This window comes from Lepisosteus oculatus, chromosome 12 (assembly GCF_040954835.1).
Source record: "Lepisosteus oculatus isolate fLepOcu1 chromosome 12, fLepOcu1.hap2, whole genome shotgun sequence".
NCBI classification, from domain to species: Eukaryota; Metazoa; Chordata; class Actinopteri; order Semionotiformes; family Lepisosteidae; genus Lepisosteus; species Lepisosteus oculatus.
The window spans coordinates 33,103,215-33,117,583 of record NC_090707.1 but is presented as its reverse complement, the minus strand read 5'-3'; the positions used below and the strand labels follow the sequence as shown (position 1 = coordinate 33,117,583).

Genomic DNA, 14,369 nt, shown 5'->3' with positions numbered 1-14,369 from the left:
TTATTTTACGCTTTATTTTGAAATCAAAAGTTTGATGGTATCTTACTAAAATGGTTGTACTTTATGTAAGCATTATACAATTAACGTCATTATAGTAATATTTTGTTTTCCTTTTTTTTTCTAGGAAGTAGTAGACCAATGATAAAATGGGAATATTCAGACATCCTTTGAAACAAATATATTTTTAATATAAATCAGTCACTTGGCTTCAAAAGAAGGCCACTTCAAAAACATGAAACATTAAGTTTTGTAGACTCTTTCTGGAGGAAGGTCAATGTGTAAAGTCCATCTTTTAGAAGCATTGAGGAAGGAGCTGCTACAAACACAGCTGTTTGGATTTAGATCAAATTTAAAATGCTTCATAAAATAAAGCATCTTGCAAATCAAATTTAAATATAAGTTGGAATTGGATTGATTCAATTGCATTAAAAAACTAAACACAGCACTATACCAAAAATTTTTTCTAATACAATATCTAGTCGGTTGGTATTGTGATTGTTGAGATTGAGTCTTTAGAAATATGTATGTAGTGTAGTAATATGTGAGTAACTGGAATGTTATTGTCCAGTGTGAGGTGCTGTTGTAGGCCGGGGACCAGCAGTCTGTCTGTTTTGTGAGGCCTGACTTTCTCGCTGCTGTATAGCAGACAGGAGTTTCTCCTTCACCCTCCGCAACCTTGCTGTGTCCTCTTTTTCAGTCTTCGCCCTCTCCTCATACAGCTCTTCACATTTGGAGAAAAATCTGCGCCTGTCAAAGTAGAATATGGTGAATGTATTTAACATTACACATAAAAAAAGCTTGTGGTTTGAAAAAAAACATTTTGACACTTGTCATTGATTAGCATTTTCAACAGTGAAGTCACCCTGGACAGTTCTAACCTGAGGTCGGTATTCTCATTCATCAGCGCGTGGAGACGGTTCCTGTGTCTGTTGTCCACAGCCGAAATCTTTTGGTTGAAGCTCTTCTCCAACTCTGCCAGTTTTCCTTTCTGCGAAGATGTCAGAAGCATTGAATTTATTTGTCTACCAGGCCTGTCTGCTAAGCGTGAGGCTAAATCTTTGATTTGTTTTGCAACAGGGTGAGTCTTGCAGGACATCGTAGTTGACTGAAACGAAGTTACATTTACTCAGTGTGTCAAAAGACTGTTATAAGGGCTTGTGAGTTCCTTTAGAACAATCAAGGCATCGATGCTGCATAAAATTTCCAACTTTGAGAAGCCGTTAGAAGGTAACAACCGTATTCACTGAAAATGATCAAGAAAAAAGCAGATGCATTTTTAGGAGCCCTTCATTTCTTACTTGAATCAGCAGTTCCTGCTGTGTCTGTTTAAGAACCGCATTCAACTTGGTGATTAAGGCCTTGTTCTCTGCAGCCTCCGATGTCAGGGCCTGTTCAACTGAACAAATGCAGCGTTATTTTGAAGTAGGTATGGAAACAAATAGACAGTCGCGATATTTGCTGGTTTTTTTTTCAGGTTTCAAAATATACCAACATATTTTCATGAGCGACTCATGACTGATATTCCCCATTTTGACAATATCGCATCAAACCATCAATTTTCTAACCGCTTCTTGCAATTCAGAATCGCTGGGTACCTGGAGCCTATCCCAGGCAAGCAGTGGGGTATACCTGCCTTGATGAATGAGACACCAGGCTCTTGCAGGGCACACACAAAGGCATAGATAAACACACTTACACCAGGGCCTTTTTTTCCCATAAGCCAATTAATTTACTGTATGTTTTTGGACTGTGGGAGGAAACCGGAGCACCTGGAGGAAGCCCATTAAAAAACGTGGGGAGAACATATGAACTCCATGCCGATAGTGCCCCAGGTCAGGATTTCCACCTAGTGCCCCAGTACAGCAAGGCACCAATGCTAACCACTGCCACTGTACTGCCCAGAATATCATGTAAAAATGATAATTAGTCATTCTACCACATTCTACCACGGCTAGCATGAGTTGAATGATCGTATTCTCACATTGAAACATTTCCTTTCTGGTCATAATATTAGCTCAAGTGTCATATTTGGGCAGGACATCTTTTTTTTTCCCCACAATTGAAATTTGTGAGCAATTCAGCAAGGTCCAAGAAAAGTCATTTTAATGTTCTTTTCAGTTCCGAATTAAGTTGGTTATTCAGTTAAAAGTAAAACTGGTATCAGTCCATTTGATGATAAAAAATTAACTTCTATTTTTAACTATTAACTTTTTTTTTCCTTGTCAGGTTAAGAACGGGTGAAACAAAGGACATTACTGTGTAAGGAAAATGGATCTACAACGAAACAAGTAAATGAAAATTTGTGTCACAGCGAACAAATAATCTGGCCCTGTACTTGAACTGTATGTACCGATAAGAAAAATACTCAACAAAAATACTTATCAATGGAAAGAACAGAAGGCAAACTAAGAAGCATTAAGAAGATGGCAGTTTTGATGTCTAATGACTGAAGGACAGAGGTTGGAATGGGTCATCTAATTTCACAAATAACATGATAAATTCAATTTTCATGTCAGTCAATTAAAAATTCCAGGAAATACTAATCGGGTTTTCAAGAGCAAAACAAATGGATAAACATTCATTTATTTTTTTAAATCCTGATTTAGCACGGTCAGATCTAAGGTGGCACAGCGGTAACCAGGGTGGTAGTGTGGCTGTTCCTATGTGGACAAGACGTGAAGTTACGTGAAGAGAAGTACATGATTGTTTTGTGTTTAAAGCCGATGATTTCGCACTCTTGGTGACCGATTTGAACAAATGAATATGTTCAGATACAGTAACTTGTGGCGACTCTTTTAATGTCTTTATTCATACTGATGACTACCATAGAATACAGTTAAGTACACAAATTGTCTTTCAAATAATGCATTTTCAACTAAAAGTTTTTTAAAATGTGGACTGAAGTTTTCTGGACTCCTTTCCCTCTAACAAGTGATAGAGTGAAGGTATTATTAAAATTGAAATGCGCCAGAACCAGGTGAAATGCCCTTTAACATGCAAGTATTTACATGGGGGGGAGCTGAGCTTGGTTTTGAATTAAAGAGATTCTGGCACAAAAGCTTCTCTGCCTCTACCTGAGGGTTGATCGTGAGATTACTGAGAGAATGAACAGGGCTTCCAGGAGTCAACCACTCCTGCCCAAGAGTGCCTCCTTACCAATTATCCAGTGCACTACACTATCCTCGATTAAACCTGTACTTATTCTTTATTTTTACTTGTTATAAAGATATATCCTGCTCAGGAACCTAAAATTGTATTTGGTTCTGAAGTTGCTTTAAAAAAGGAAAAAGCTTAAGCAGACACAGTACCGTTATTTCTTCTCTAGCTTTGTCCAGTAATTTTCCCTCCTCTACCGCCTTTCCGTATTGCTTGTGTAGTTCCTGAAAAAAAAATTGAACAAGTAAACAAGCGCTGTGTTTTGGAGACCTCCGTGTTTCTGTGCATCTGATGCTGTGAGTATGGAAAAAAACGACTCCAGGCCGAAGAAGCTGAAGCACCCTGCCAATTTACTGGTGTTAAAAAAGACCTTAGCAGGATTACACCCAATTGCCTTAGGGTACAGCTTTTAATGAATGATGCAGAATGTCTTTAATTCCAGCAGCCATATCACCCTGCAACTCACAACTGGCAGCCCATTGAAGCTGGTGCTTGGTACCTGGATGGGAGACCTCCTGGGAATGCTGCTGGAAGAGTTGTAAGGGAGACCAGTAAAAAATGGTGCCATCCTTCAGATGAAGTGTAAAGCTAAGGTTCTGACTGTCTGTGGTCATTAAAAATCCCGGAGTGTTTCTCGAAAAGAGTAGGGTTGTAGTCCTGGGATCCTGGCCAAATTCCCCACTGGCCTTTACCAATCATGGCCTCCTAATAGTCCCCATCTATGAACTGGCTTCATCACTCTGTTCTCCTCCCCACTGATAGCTGGTGTGTGGGGAGGGTACTGGTGCACTATGGCTGCCGTCGCATCATCCAGGTGATGCTGCACATTGGTGGTGGTAGTGGGATTCCCCATTACCTGTAAGGCACTTTGAGTGGAGTGTCCAGAAAACGCTATATACTGTACTCTAAGTGTAGGCAAAAAATTTAACGGGATAAGATTCCACCTACCTCAGTCTCCTTGTGGTGGCTTCTGCTGAGCGCAGAGATCTGACCTTCAAAGGCTTGCCTCATCTCATCCTTCTCTTGCTGAAACTGCCCCATCAGCTCTTGTTCTGCCAAGCGGAGGCACACAGACACAGAGCAGATGAAAACACTATGAGCGCTGTCCTTTTATAGTCCACTTTTTTCTTTCTTAAAGTTTGTGCAGCTCTCTGATGCCCCAAAGAAGTTCTTTTCCCAAAATTAATTTATGTCCATCTTTATATGGCAACATCCTTGGAAACGACAGAAGAGTACATCTTTTACTCAAATAATAGCTATTTTCTTTGTCTTGATCGCTGTTACTAGCCAAGCAATCTATACTACATTTCTTGCAGCTACCAAATGAATCAGTATCTAAGCCGCTGTTGGCACTTTTATAACTAATAATGTAATTCATTCAGTATTGTGTTTGCAGTGCTGCTACCACACATCTTACTTTGCTTAAGAAGCTCATTTTGTTGCTTCTTCTCACTTTGAAGCCTCCAGTCAATCTCTTTTTTGTTCCATCTTAACTCCATTTCCTCAGATAAATTGTCCTGTGGACATTAAAGGGGTGATGTTTATTTTTTTCACAAGTGAAATAACACTGCACAATACCATCCATGAATGAATCCATGATTAGAAACCCATTGACAGAGAGCACCTGTGTACGGGTGTAAGTAGTTCAAGAAGGCTTCACAGCCGAAAAGTTGTGTTTCTTTTGTCAGCCTGGAATAAACTTTTACTTGCTCCTTTGCAGTGTGTGGGTGTAGTAATGTTAGCAAATAGAGGTGTACCATAGGACAAAATAATGGAAACACCTTGATCAATTAGGGTCACTGAGTCCAGTATATTGAAAGCAAACGCCTGGTTGCCCATAATAATATACATGTAGAGGAGACCTAGTGACTAAGAAAGAGTGGTGAATGTTGGGCCCAGTTTGGCAGAAGATTCAGTGATCAAAGCAGCCCAACTTACTGATATTTTGTGTGCAACACTGTCTAAGGTGGAAAGACATTAATAGCAAGGGACATTAGTGGTAGTTCAAGGCCCTAAGTGACTTTAGACTGGTGTTTTTTGTCCACTCCTTGCTAGTATAAAGATGTTTTAATAAAAAAGAGATCAGACTGAATTCTGATGGAGGCCGTCTTTTAAAATGTCTTTATACATGTGTAATTGAATGATCTTAGCTTTAGTCTACAGCCTGAAAATACACATTTTCTGTTTAACGTAGTTCAGGTGGGTAGCAGCGTCAGCATGCGTAGTCTGCAAAGGAACAAGTAATTGGTTTATTCCATTACCTTCCACACCTGAAGAAGGCTCCACGGACGAAACATTGTGTTCTCTTCTTTTTTTCAGCATGGAATAAACCTATTACTTGTTCCTTTTCTGTTTAACGTCTACTGTAGCTTCACAACAGCTTCACAACGTTTGTTGAACAAAGTGACCTTTTTGTAAGATAACAATCTCTTTATTTGTGTCAGAAAGCCTTCTGGGTATTAATCAGAAGCAATGACAGGAGAAAAGTATACACCTTGATTTCTGACAGTAATAAGAGTATAAGATATGTTTTGCATTGCCTTATCTACTCTAAAAGCTCTATGCCCTGGCAAATACCAAGAGAAGACAATACAGACAAATCTGTTAGCTGATGCACATTTTCCAAGACAAGCCAATATTGACAAAAATGTATTAGCTGACGATATATAAATTCAGGTATTTTACCTTGTAGGCACGAAAGGAACTTTTCGTCAGCTCATGTTCTTTTTCTAGCTTGCCTGGAAAGAAAATCATATCAATTTGAGGTACTAAATTAGAGCACTGTTTAAATAAAGAAGTGTCACTATGCTGATCATCATAATAGGCTGTTCTCCTTGCTCTGGGTTATTATGAAAATGACGGGGTGTCCAGGCAAGAAATAATAAACTGGACATGTAACATTATAGATGTCATTTTGTAGAAACATATTCAGTTACATAGTGAAATAAGACATTTTCATTTTTTTAATTCAATTTTAAATACTAATTGATATAGGGCATGTAGCATGAACAGCCTCCTATTGGACTCCCAGTGGATGGAAGTTTCCGGAAGGGAGCCCTGGATAGGCTGACTAATCCATATACATAAAATATCATTTCAAAAACAAGTTTGAAAAGGTCAGATGTGTTTTCCAACATTTTTCCAGTAGGTGGAAGCAAAATATGATCCTTTGGTACCTGATTAGTACAAGTAGTACACCTATTTTATAAGACTCATGACACACAAAACGTTTGAAGATGACATTTTTCTATTTCAATGATGACTGGACAAAATCGAATTGAAGCTTATAAGACCACAGGAAACGTCTTCTCTTGGAAACAAACCTGGTTGGCCTCTTGCATCAAATCTAGTTTAAGGCTTTCATTGAAAAACTGTTGAGGATCCCATCCCATCGCCACTGATTCGTATTTTCGTATTGTATTAAATTAAATCTTTGTTTTATGTATTAAGATGATGTCCAGTTTATTTCCTTTATCCCATTCTGGATTTCAATTTTTAATCATCCAAAGCATTGAAGAAGCCCTGAAGAGCGCATATTCGTTCCTTATGCCTGGTGCTGTGCTCTGCTCAGAGACATTGCGCTCAGGAAGGAGTGTGCATTTTACACCTGTCATTGTTTTCTGATTTGGGGAGTAGAACACACTTTTCTATTTCATTTACTTTCTGGACTCCAATCCCAGTAGATCCCAGCATCCAAGTAGATCACACACATACTTATTATTCTGACTGTGTGCGATTCGGACCTATTCAAATGCTGGAGGAACTTTAAGAATAAATAAATGATGGATGGAAGGTTTCCTTTAATAATAATTGCTTACACTTATATAGCACTTTTCTGGACACTCCACTCAAAGCACTTTACAGGTAATGGGGACCCCCCTCCACCACCACCAATGTGCAGCATCCACCTGGATGATGCAACGGCAGCCATAGTGCACCAGAACGCTCACCACACATCAGCTATCAGTGGGGAGGAGAGTAGAGTAATGTAGCCAACCCATTGCTCCTGGCCCCACTAGCACCTCTTCCAGCAGCAACCTTTAGTTTTTCCCAGGAGGTCTCCCATCCAGGTACTGACCAGGCTCACACCTGCTTAGCTTCAGTGGGTTGCCAGTTGTGAGTCGCAGGGTGATATGGCTGCTGGCCGCTGGCTTTAATGCGTATGCTTTGTTGATACCAGGTATTGGTAGAGTCAGAACAAACAACAAAGTAATTAAAGTGATGAAGTAGATTACAGGGTGAGAAAGAACCGGTTGGTTTTCAGCACTGTACCATAACGCTCCTCTGCACAGGCCATCTCCTCCTCCAGGAGCTTCTTCTGCTGGGCTTCTATGGCCATGACCTCTGACCTGTAGGTGTGGAGAAGCTGCCTGGGGGAGCAGAGAAAGTCGAATGTGCAATGAGAGGTACCCAGATAATAAGTACTAGTTGACCACATTTTAATAGGCTTTAAGATCCGTAAGAATCAAGTGTCATAGAAGCCTAGATTTAAAAACTTAATCTAGAAAGGCTTTTTAAACTATACTAATGGTGCTATGAATAAATCTATTGTTTAATCAGAGGTAATATATGCGTCAGTTAAAAGTTAAACAAAAGCTAAGTATGAAATGCTTCTTTATATTGTGTTCAATTATCCAAGATCAAGGATCTAGGAATTCAATGTGTTCAGTTATTCAAAAAAGTAAATTTGCTCAATATTTGTTCTTATTTCTTCTGAGCTCTGTGACCAGAATAAACTCTTTTCTATTTAGCAACATTCTTGGGTTTCCCTATTTGAGATCTACCAACATTCTTCAAATTCTGAAATAAAATGCTTATGGTCCTTAGTAAAATCTGAACTAGATTTTATTACATGGTCTTCTTTTTTATCTCACACTACATGGTAAGAAATCCATTATAAAGATGAATAACTCTTATTAGGTCATTATTTTCTCTTTTACTGACTTACATTAAGACATTCTGAACAGGTGACCTCCATCACAGTTTCATTTGGAAGAGTCAACACCCAAGGCTTTGATTAACAACCTTAAAACTCGCAAAAGCTAATGTTGGTTTGGCTGTACCTAATGAGGAATGTAGAGTGGTTCACAGGACTATCCAATAGACATGGACGTGATCAAAAGAGACAGGAGGTTTATCCCAGGTCTCAACCCCTACCTCAACCTGCCTCAGGTTCCCATCTCTCTGGCATGATTTTCTATCAAACATACCTGTGCAGTCATATTCCTTGGGCTTCTTTGTACTTTACCCTTTTTCAAGCAGGCCCATGTGAGAGATTCATTCAAATTGTATTCGAGTTCACTACAAAGATTATTCTGAGATCTCACCTACTGGCAGCCCTGTTGTCATTACCCAGCTTTCCTTGGGCCCTCAGTCACATATCCTCCCCCTCAGCTCAACCCCATGTGGGGGAGATGAAGCTTGCTGCCAGAAAAAAATTACGGGCAGGAGGGAGGAAAGACCAAACAGCCTGGAGAGTGGTCCTCCGCCTCATGAATCCAACTTTCCTGCCCTGTCTGTTCAGGGGTCAGCTGCTGTAGGCATCTGCCCCCGCCATTTCCCAGGAGGCACGGATGGAAACTCCAATACCGTTGTGTCTTTCCTGCTGCTCTAGCAGCAGGCAACACACTGGGAAGGGTGCCCTCTTGAACTTCTCCACGTCTTGGGACCATGCAGCAGCTAAATTGCCCAGGCTCTGTCTAGTGGAGACTTGGGTGTCAACAAATCCTTCTTCACTCTCACTGGAGACTTGGGAACGAGGAGGGCTCGAACACGTGCAAGCACTGCAGCTCTGACCCCCTCCCAGAAATGCAGAGTTCTGGAGCCAGTCCTCTTTACCAAGGGGTATTTTCCAGGACCAGCACTGACTGCTGTTGTCCACCTCCTGTTGTTTGGTCTCATAGCCTCATTGGCAATGAGTGCAGCAGTCACTTATACCAGCTCCTCCAAGAGGACCTCCATATTCTGGTTGGACACTATGGAAGCCCGTTTCCGCCAGGGAGTAAAAAAAAACGCGCTATGGTATCTCAGAATTGCGACTTAGTATCTTAAAATTCCGACTTAGTAACTCAGAATTCCGACTTTTTATCTCACATTTGCGACTTCGAAATAGCCCTGGCTTCGAGCCAATGCAGTTAGACACAAAGTAGGGTGGGAGCGGTGAGGGCACAAGCCCTAGAACCCGAATCCGTTACAATAACAAAAGGACAGACAATGAAATATGGGCCATTTCGAAGTCGCAAATGTGAGATAAAAAGTCGCAATTGCGAGATATAAAGTCGGAATTCTGAGATACTAAGTCGCAATTCTGAGATACTGTACCATAGCGCATTTTCTGTTCTCCCTGGTGGAAACGGGCTTCCATAGGATACGGCACCTATGCTCGATGTGTCTTTTTCAGGATAATACTACTTTCAGCCACTAAGGGGCACTATCTGACCACTAGACTTCCACAGGCGGAAAGCTCCTAGGTTCTGGTAGGACCTTTGCATATTAACACCCATTATTAAAACATAGATGAGGTCAAAATGTCCGGAAGGTTCCTGGCCTTAGATAAAGGTGCAATTATTACAAAGCAAAACAAGACAAACAAGACAAACTGTAAACTCTCTGCCAACTTTCCAACCCTTGAAGTCTCTGATCTCTCTAGCCTGCGCGGTCTCTCTCTCAAATGGCTCTGATTCTTCCTCTGACTGCAGTGGTACAGTACAGTATATCCTTACATATAAACACGTGCTTACTGGGTCTCAGGACATTCCCGATTGGCACTCTACCTGATTTCAGCCCCATGCTTCTGTTCGATCTCCTGTACTCTGCTCTCTGCCTCCTCTGTGAGCTGTTCCACAGAGAGAAACAAGACGTCAGCCCTTCAGGATGCATTTCTTCTTCAAATGCGCCGTACAGCTTAGTACAGCTTCCTCTTGTGTTTCAGAATGGCAAAACATGAACTGGCCTTGTTACCTGTGTTGCACTGCAGGACTGAAGAGGCTTGTCCATTCTGGTGCAACATATTTATTTAGATTTCTCTAAATTTGTAAAGATTGGCTTGGTTAAGGGCAGTACGGTGGCACAGAGGTTAATATTGCTGCCACACCACTGTCTGTATGGAGTTTGCATGTTCTCATGGGTCCTGCTTGGTGCTCCGGTTTCCTCCCACAGGCTAAAGACATGCTGATAGGTTAATTGACTTCTGGTAAAATCGGCCATAGGTGTGAGCGTTCGTAGGCATGCTTGTGCTGGTGTGTGCCCTGTGATGGACGGGTTGGTGTCCCGTCCCGGATGTATCCTGCCTTGCGCCCGTTGCTTAGAAGGATAGGCTCAGGCTACCCCACAACCCCCAGCTGGATGAAATGGTTAGGGTATGGTGTCAAACTATCCACCTCAACTGACAATGATAAAAGAAAGGTATGAAAAACAAGTCCACGGTGGTAAAACAGTTACACAGAGAGACCAGAGGCTGGTTAGGTTTAGTAATGAACCATGATTTTCTTGGTTTTAAATAAGCAATAGAAGAGCTTAGAATGATCCGGACTTGCCTTTGGATTCTGAGAGTTTTGACTTCTGAGAATGGTTTCTGCATTATATCAGTGCCACCACAGTGTAAAAATGCCTGAAAACAATAACTTCTTGATTTCCTAGAAATATTTCTATTACTGATAAAAAGTATCCTGACAATAAAAAATGCTGTTTAATCAGGAATGTTTTATGCTTTAATAAATTGGGTCAACTGTAACATTTTTGACCTACAGTACAGTAGGCAGTGTACAGCATATAATATCCACAATATTGTTCACTACAGCTGTAAAAAGATTAGATATTGTATTTTTTCATAGTAGTAAAGATCTCTCCAAGCTCTTCTTTCATAATTATCACTTTCACGAAACACCACACATTTCTAAACCAGTTTAAGGAGGCATCCCACGTGCTTGGTAATGATTTTAAAATGGGTGAGTTGTTGCTGCAGTCTGTCATGAGCTTTCAAACAGAAGGCAATTATCCTCACTGAGAAACACTTGTACTTAATGCAGATAATACAGATGCTGCTCCTGCTTATGGTGTTTCAATAGACAATCCAACACGCTGATAGACAACTCATTTCCATTTTGAGTGGAATTAAGCAGTGGAATAAGCAATTCAGCAGTGGACTTGTTGGGCCTTACAATACAGTATGCAGTTGCTAGGTAACCAGGCACACAGGGCCTCTTGAGGGCCTTATGTGTTTGTGAAAAGAGTTGTTAGAGAGGGGAGAACAGCTCACCTTCCTGCGTGTCTCCTGATGGGACCTCTTCTCATCCTCTAACAGTGCAGTCAGCTTGCCAATCTGCTCCTTTAGGTCTTCCGTAATGGTCTTACTAAGAAAGAAAACTTCAGGAATTTAGGACTTGAGCACTGCCTTATCCTGTGGCCCAATAATGATCCTTTATCTTTACCACATAAATCAGTTCAGAATAATTTCTAATTCCAAATGAAGGCCTGGCCAGCAGCCTTCAGCTTATGTATGCACACCAATGACAGCACACAGGGGAGTAGTTTAATAATTTTAATAGGGTTAACTCCTGTCTGGTTTGTACAGTATATTATAAGTGTTTACTTTTCTGCCTCCCTCAATGCGTTAAGTAATTAAGTTTTAATAAGGCTTTTAATATTGGAATTTTTTGGCTCTATTCACCTGGATTGTGAAGGAAGTCCAAACAATTCCTCGCCCAGGGTGACAGCAAAATGGTTTTTGCCTCTTGTCAGGGTATATCCAGGTGATAGCTCGACAGATTCCACATCATCCTACAGAGAATGAGAAAACGTGGGTAGACTCTTCAAAAACTACAGTATATAAAGTAGGTTATTGGGTTACATTAGAAACCTCATGTTCCTGTGAGCTACATTCAGCATCCCACCAGCTTCAATAATTCTGTGGTGATGCGTTTGGTGTCTTTCCACATCATCCATATTTCAAATATAACACTTCAATAGGAAAGTAAACAATTTTCCCAACGCATTCATAAATGTTCACAACAAACCATTGAGAAAAATTTCCAGTCACAAAAAAGATCACATTTTGAGCCTTTAAATATAATAATTTATTTCCAAATAATCACATTTTGGTGGCAGAGAAAGTACTGTAGAGGTAGGTACAGTATAGGACCTATAACGTGCTGTTGCTAGAGACACCCACCTTCTTCTTTTGAGCTTGCTTGGGCCAGCACCAAGCTTCTCTCTTCCTTCTGACTGACAAGGTCAGTCTCACCGAAGCCGGTCTCCCTCTGCAGAGTTTCGTACAGCAGGTCATGAAATTTTATTTTTAATTAACGTTCAGAGGAGTTTTCCTTCACTAGTCCTTCAACATAATGACATACTGTATCACATAATTCTCTATGACATCATTTCCTGAAAGGCTACCCCCTGGTTATCTCCTGACTCTGTATTAGGGTCCTATCTTCTTCATTCTAGAGCATGGTGGTTGATCCTTAGTAAATCTAGTCCAGCCATAGTGTCTTATGCCTGGGTTTTCCATAAACACATTTTCCTATTGGCTGCTGTTGTTTGTTTTGTCCTTTGTCCAAGGGGCCTTCATCCTCCTTGTTATGTGCCCATCCCTTGTAGCTTCTTCTCTCTTCCAAAAATGACAACAGTTTTCATTATTTAATCTCTTTCATTATTTGAACACTTTCACCTGACCGTACAGCTGCGGGTTTTCACTTTAGCTTACCCCGGCCTAGATGTAGGTGGCTCAACGTTAAGCCTGGGACTTGCTGAGGCACATCTCTGGTGCCTGATGAGTCCTCCTGGGGCAGCTCTCCCTGTGCATCCTGGTACGGCTGTTTGTTCATTCGTCCTTTTTGAGTTGATGACACTGAAACATGTGCATTGAGTCGCAATGTTGTGGGTATACATGGGTAGATTCTGCACGGAGGAAAAAAAAATATTAAAAATGATTTTATAAACTTTTATAAAAATGATTTTATAAAAAAAATATTTTGAAATGAATAGAGAACGTTCAAAACATAATATAGCACATTTTACAACGACATTCGTTAGTGTTCATTCATTAATGACAGTAACCGTTCATTAATGTCAAAAATATGCACAAACAAGGTCTGATTTTTTAAAATATTGTTAATGTGTACAGTACATATTACCTCAGAGAAGCTGTCCAAGAATCATGAACATACTGCATATACTGTATAAATAAAAACTGCTTAGACTGTTTCTTTCAAACAAAAACATTCTATGAAGCATTCAGGTGTTGTTTATAATCGGGACTTAGTGTCCCTGGAGTCTGTAAATGGGTTTCAAGTGACTTTTCATTTTGTTTATGTCTTGAAATTTACTTGAAATTAAAAAAAAAACTGTTTCATAACCTTATCTTCTTGAGGTCTAATTAAGAAAGTGATAAGTTCCTTTAAGGCTTCAGCTAAGACCAGCTGCAGCAAAAATTGCATAATACAGGGTCTTTGAGGCCACAAATGGAAAACTTTCACTTTAAAGGTGAAACATGGCTTAAAACATAAAAATGTTCTGATTGTATTAGAGCATTGCATCCAAAACACACTCCTATTACTGCAGCTTCCTGAATTACAAAATGCCTACTGTTTGTACAAGCAGACGTTTGTTCCAACACATTCTGATGGATCACACCTACAGTATTGCACTGTTGATGGCCTGTGATCACCATATTATATTGTATTATTTGTAAAAACATCAATCCATTCTCTGAATCATTGCCTCCTTGCACTAACTAAATTAAACTCACCTAAAAGTCACAAACACAGACACCGTCTTCTTTCACTTTGATCTCACATTAACCTGCTTCTTTCTGTTGGTAGCTGGTAGCAACCTTAATTTCCATATGTGACAACCTGCTTGGATTGAAAAAAATGGCAAAGAAAGAAGAAAAATGAAAGAATACATAACGTTTAGGCAAAAGTATGTGGAAAATCTAGAAAGAGTTTTCTTCTACGTATTGATACTCACAGAAATGTTTAGTTGGAATGAAAATAGCCAATTTTAGCTATTTTTTTTCAAGTTCTAAAAACCTAGAATGTTCCAGTCCTCCATGCAGATTTTCCTCAGCTGCTTTGTGGAAGGTTTAATTTCCTAGAGACCTCACTCAAATCTTGTCCCTTTGCAAAGTGTACAGTCTGAATCCAGTTGCTCTGGCAACAGAATCCCAAACAGATAGGTCACAGAGGAATTAAAGAGATAGTGTGCATTTTTGA

The 14,369-nt window shown here is 40.2% G+C and overlaps 1 protein-coding gene across 2 annotated transcripts; it reads right to left on the bottom strand.

Annotated features, from left to right (window-relative positions):
* Nucleotides 1-166: 166 nt before the first annotated feature.
* On the bottom strand, nucleotides 167-14,309 carry flacc1 (flagellum associated containing coiled-coil domains 1). Of its 2 annotated transcripts, XM_015359473.2 has the most exons (15): nucleotides 14,125-14,306; nucleotides 13,904-14,009; nucleotides 12,860-13,053; nucleotides 12,326-12,413; nucleotides 11,825-11,934; nucleotides 11,414-11,507; nucleotides 9,930-9,991; nucleotides 7,429-7,526; nucleotides 5,842-5,894; nucleotides 4,574-4,673; nucleotides 4,105-4,208; nucleotides 3,309-3,380; nucleotides 1,299-1,388; nucleotides 879-988; nucleotides 167-747 (listed from the first exon to the last, which is right to left on the bottom strand). In XM_015359473.2, exons 3-15 carry the CDS (start codon nucleotides 13,042-13,044, stop codon nucleotides 558-560), a joined length of 1,356 nt encoding a protein of 451 aa, XP_015214959.2. In that variant the 5' UTR covers nucleotides 13,045-13,053; nucleotides 13,904-14,009; nucleotides 14,125-14,306; the 3' UTR covers nucleotides 167-557. The 2 variants fall into 2 exon arrangements, with proteins under 2 accessions (XP_015214959.2, XP_015214961.2); XM_015359475.2 differs by lacking the exons at nucleotides 167-747; nucleotides 879-988 and having other exon boundaries at nucleotides 1,299-1,396; nucleotides 14,125-14,309.
* Between the last annotated feature and the right edge of the window lie 60 nt (nucleotides 14,310-14,369).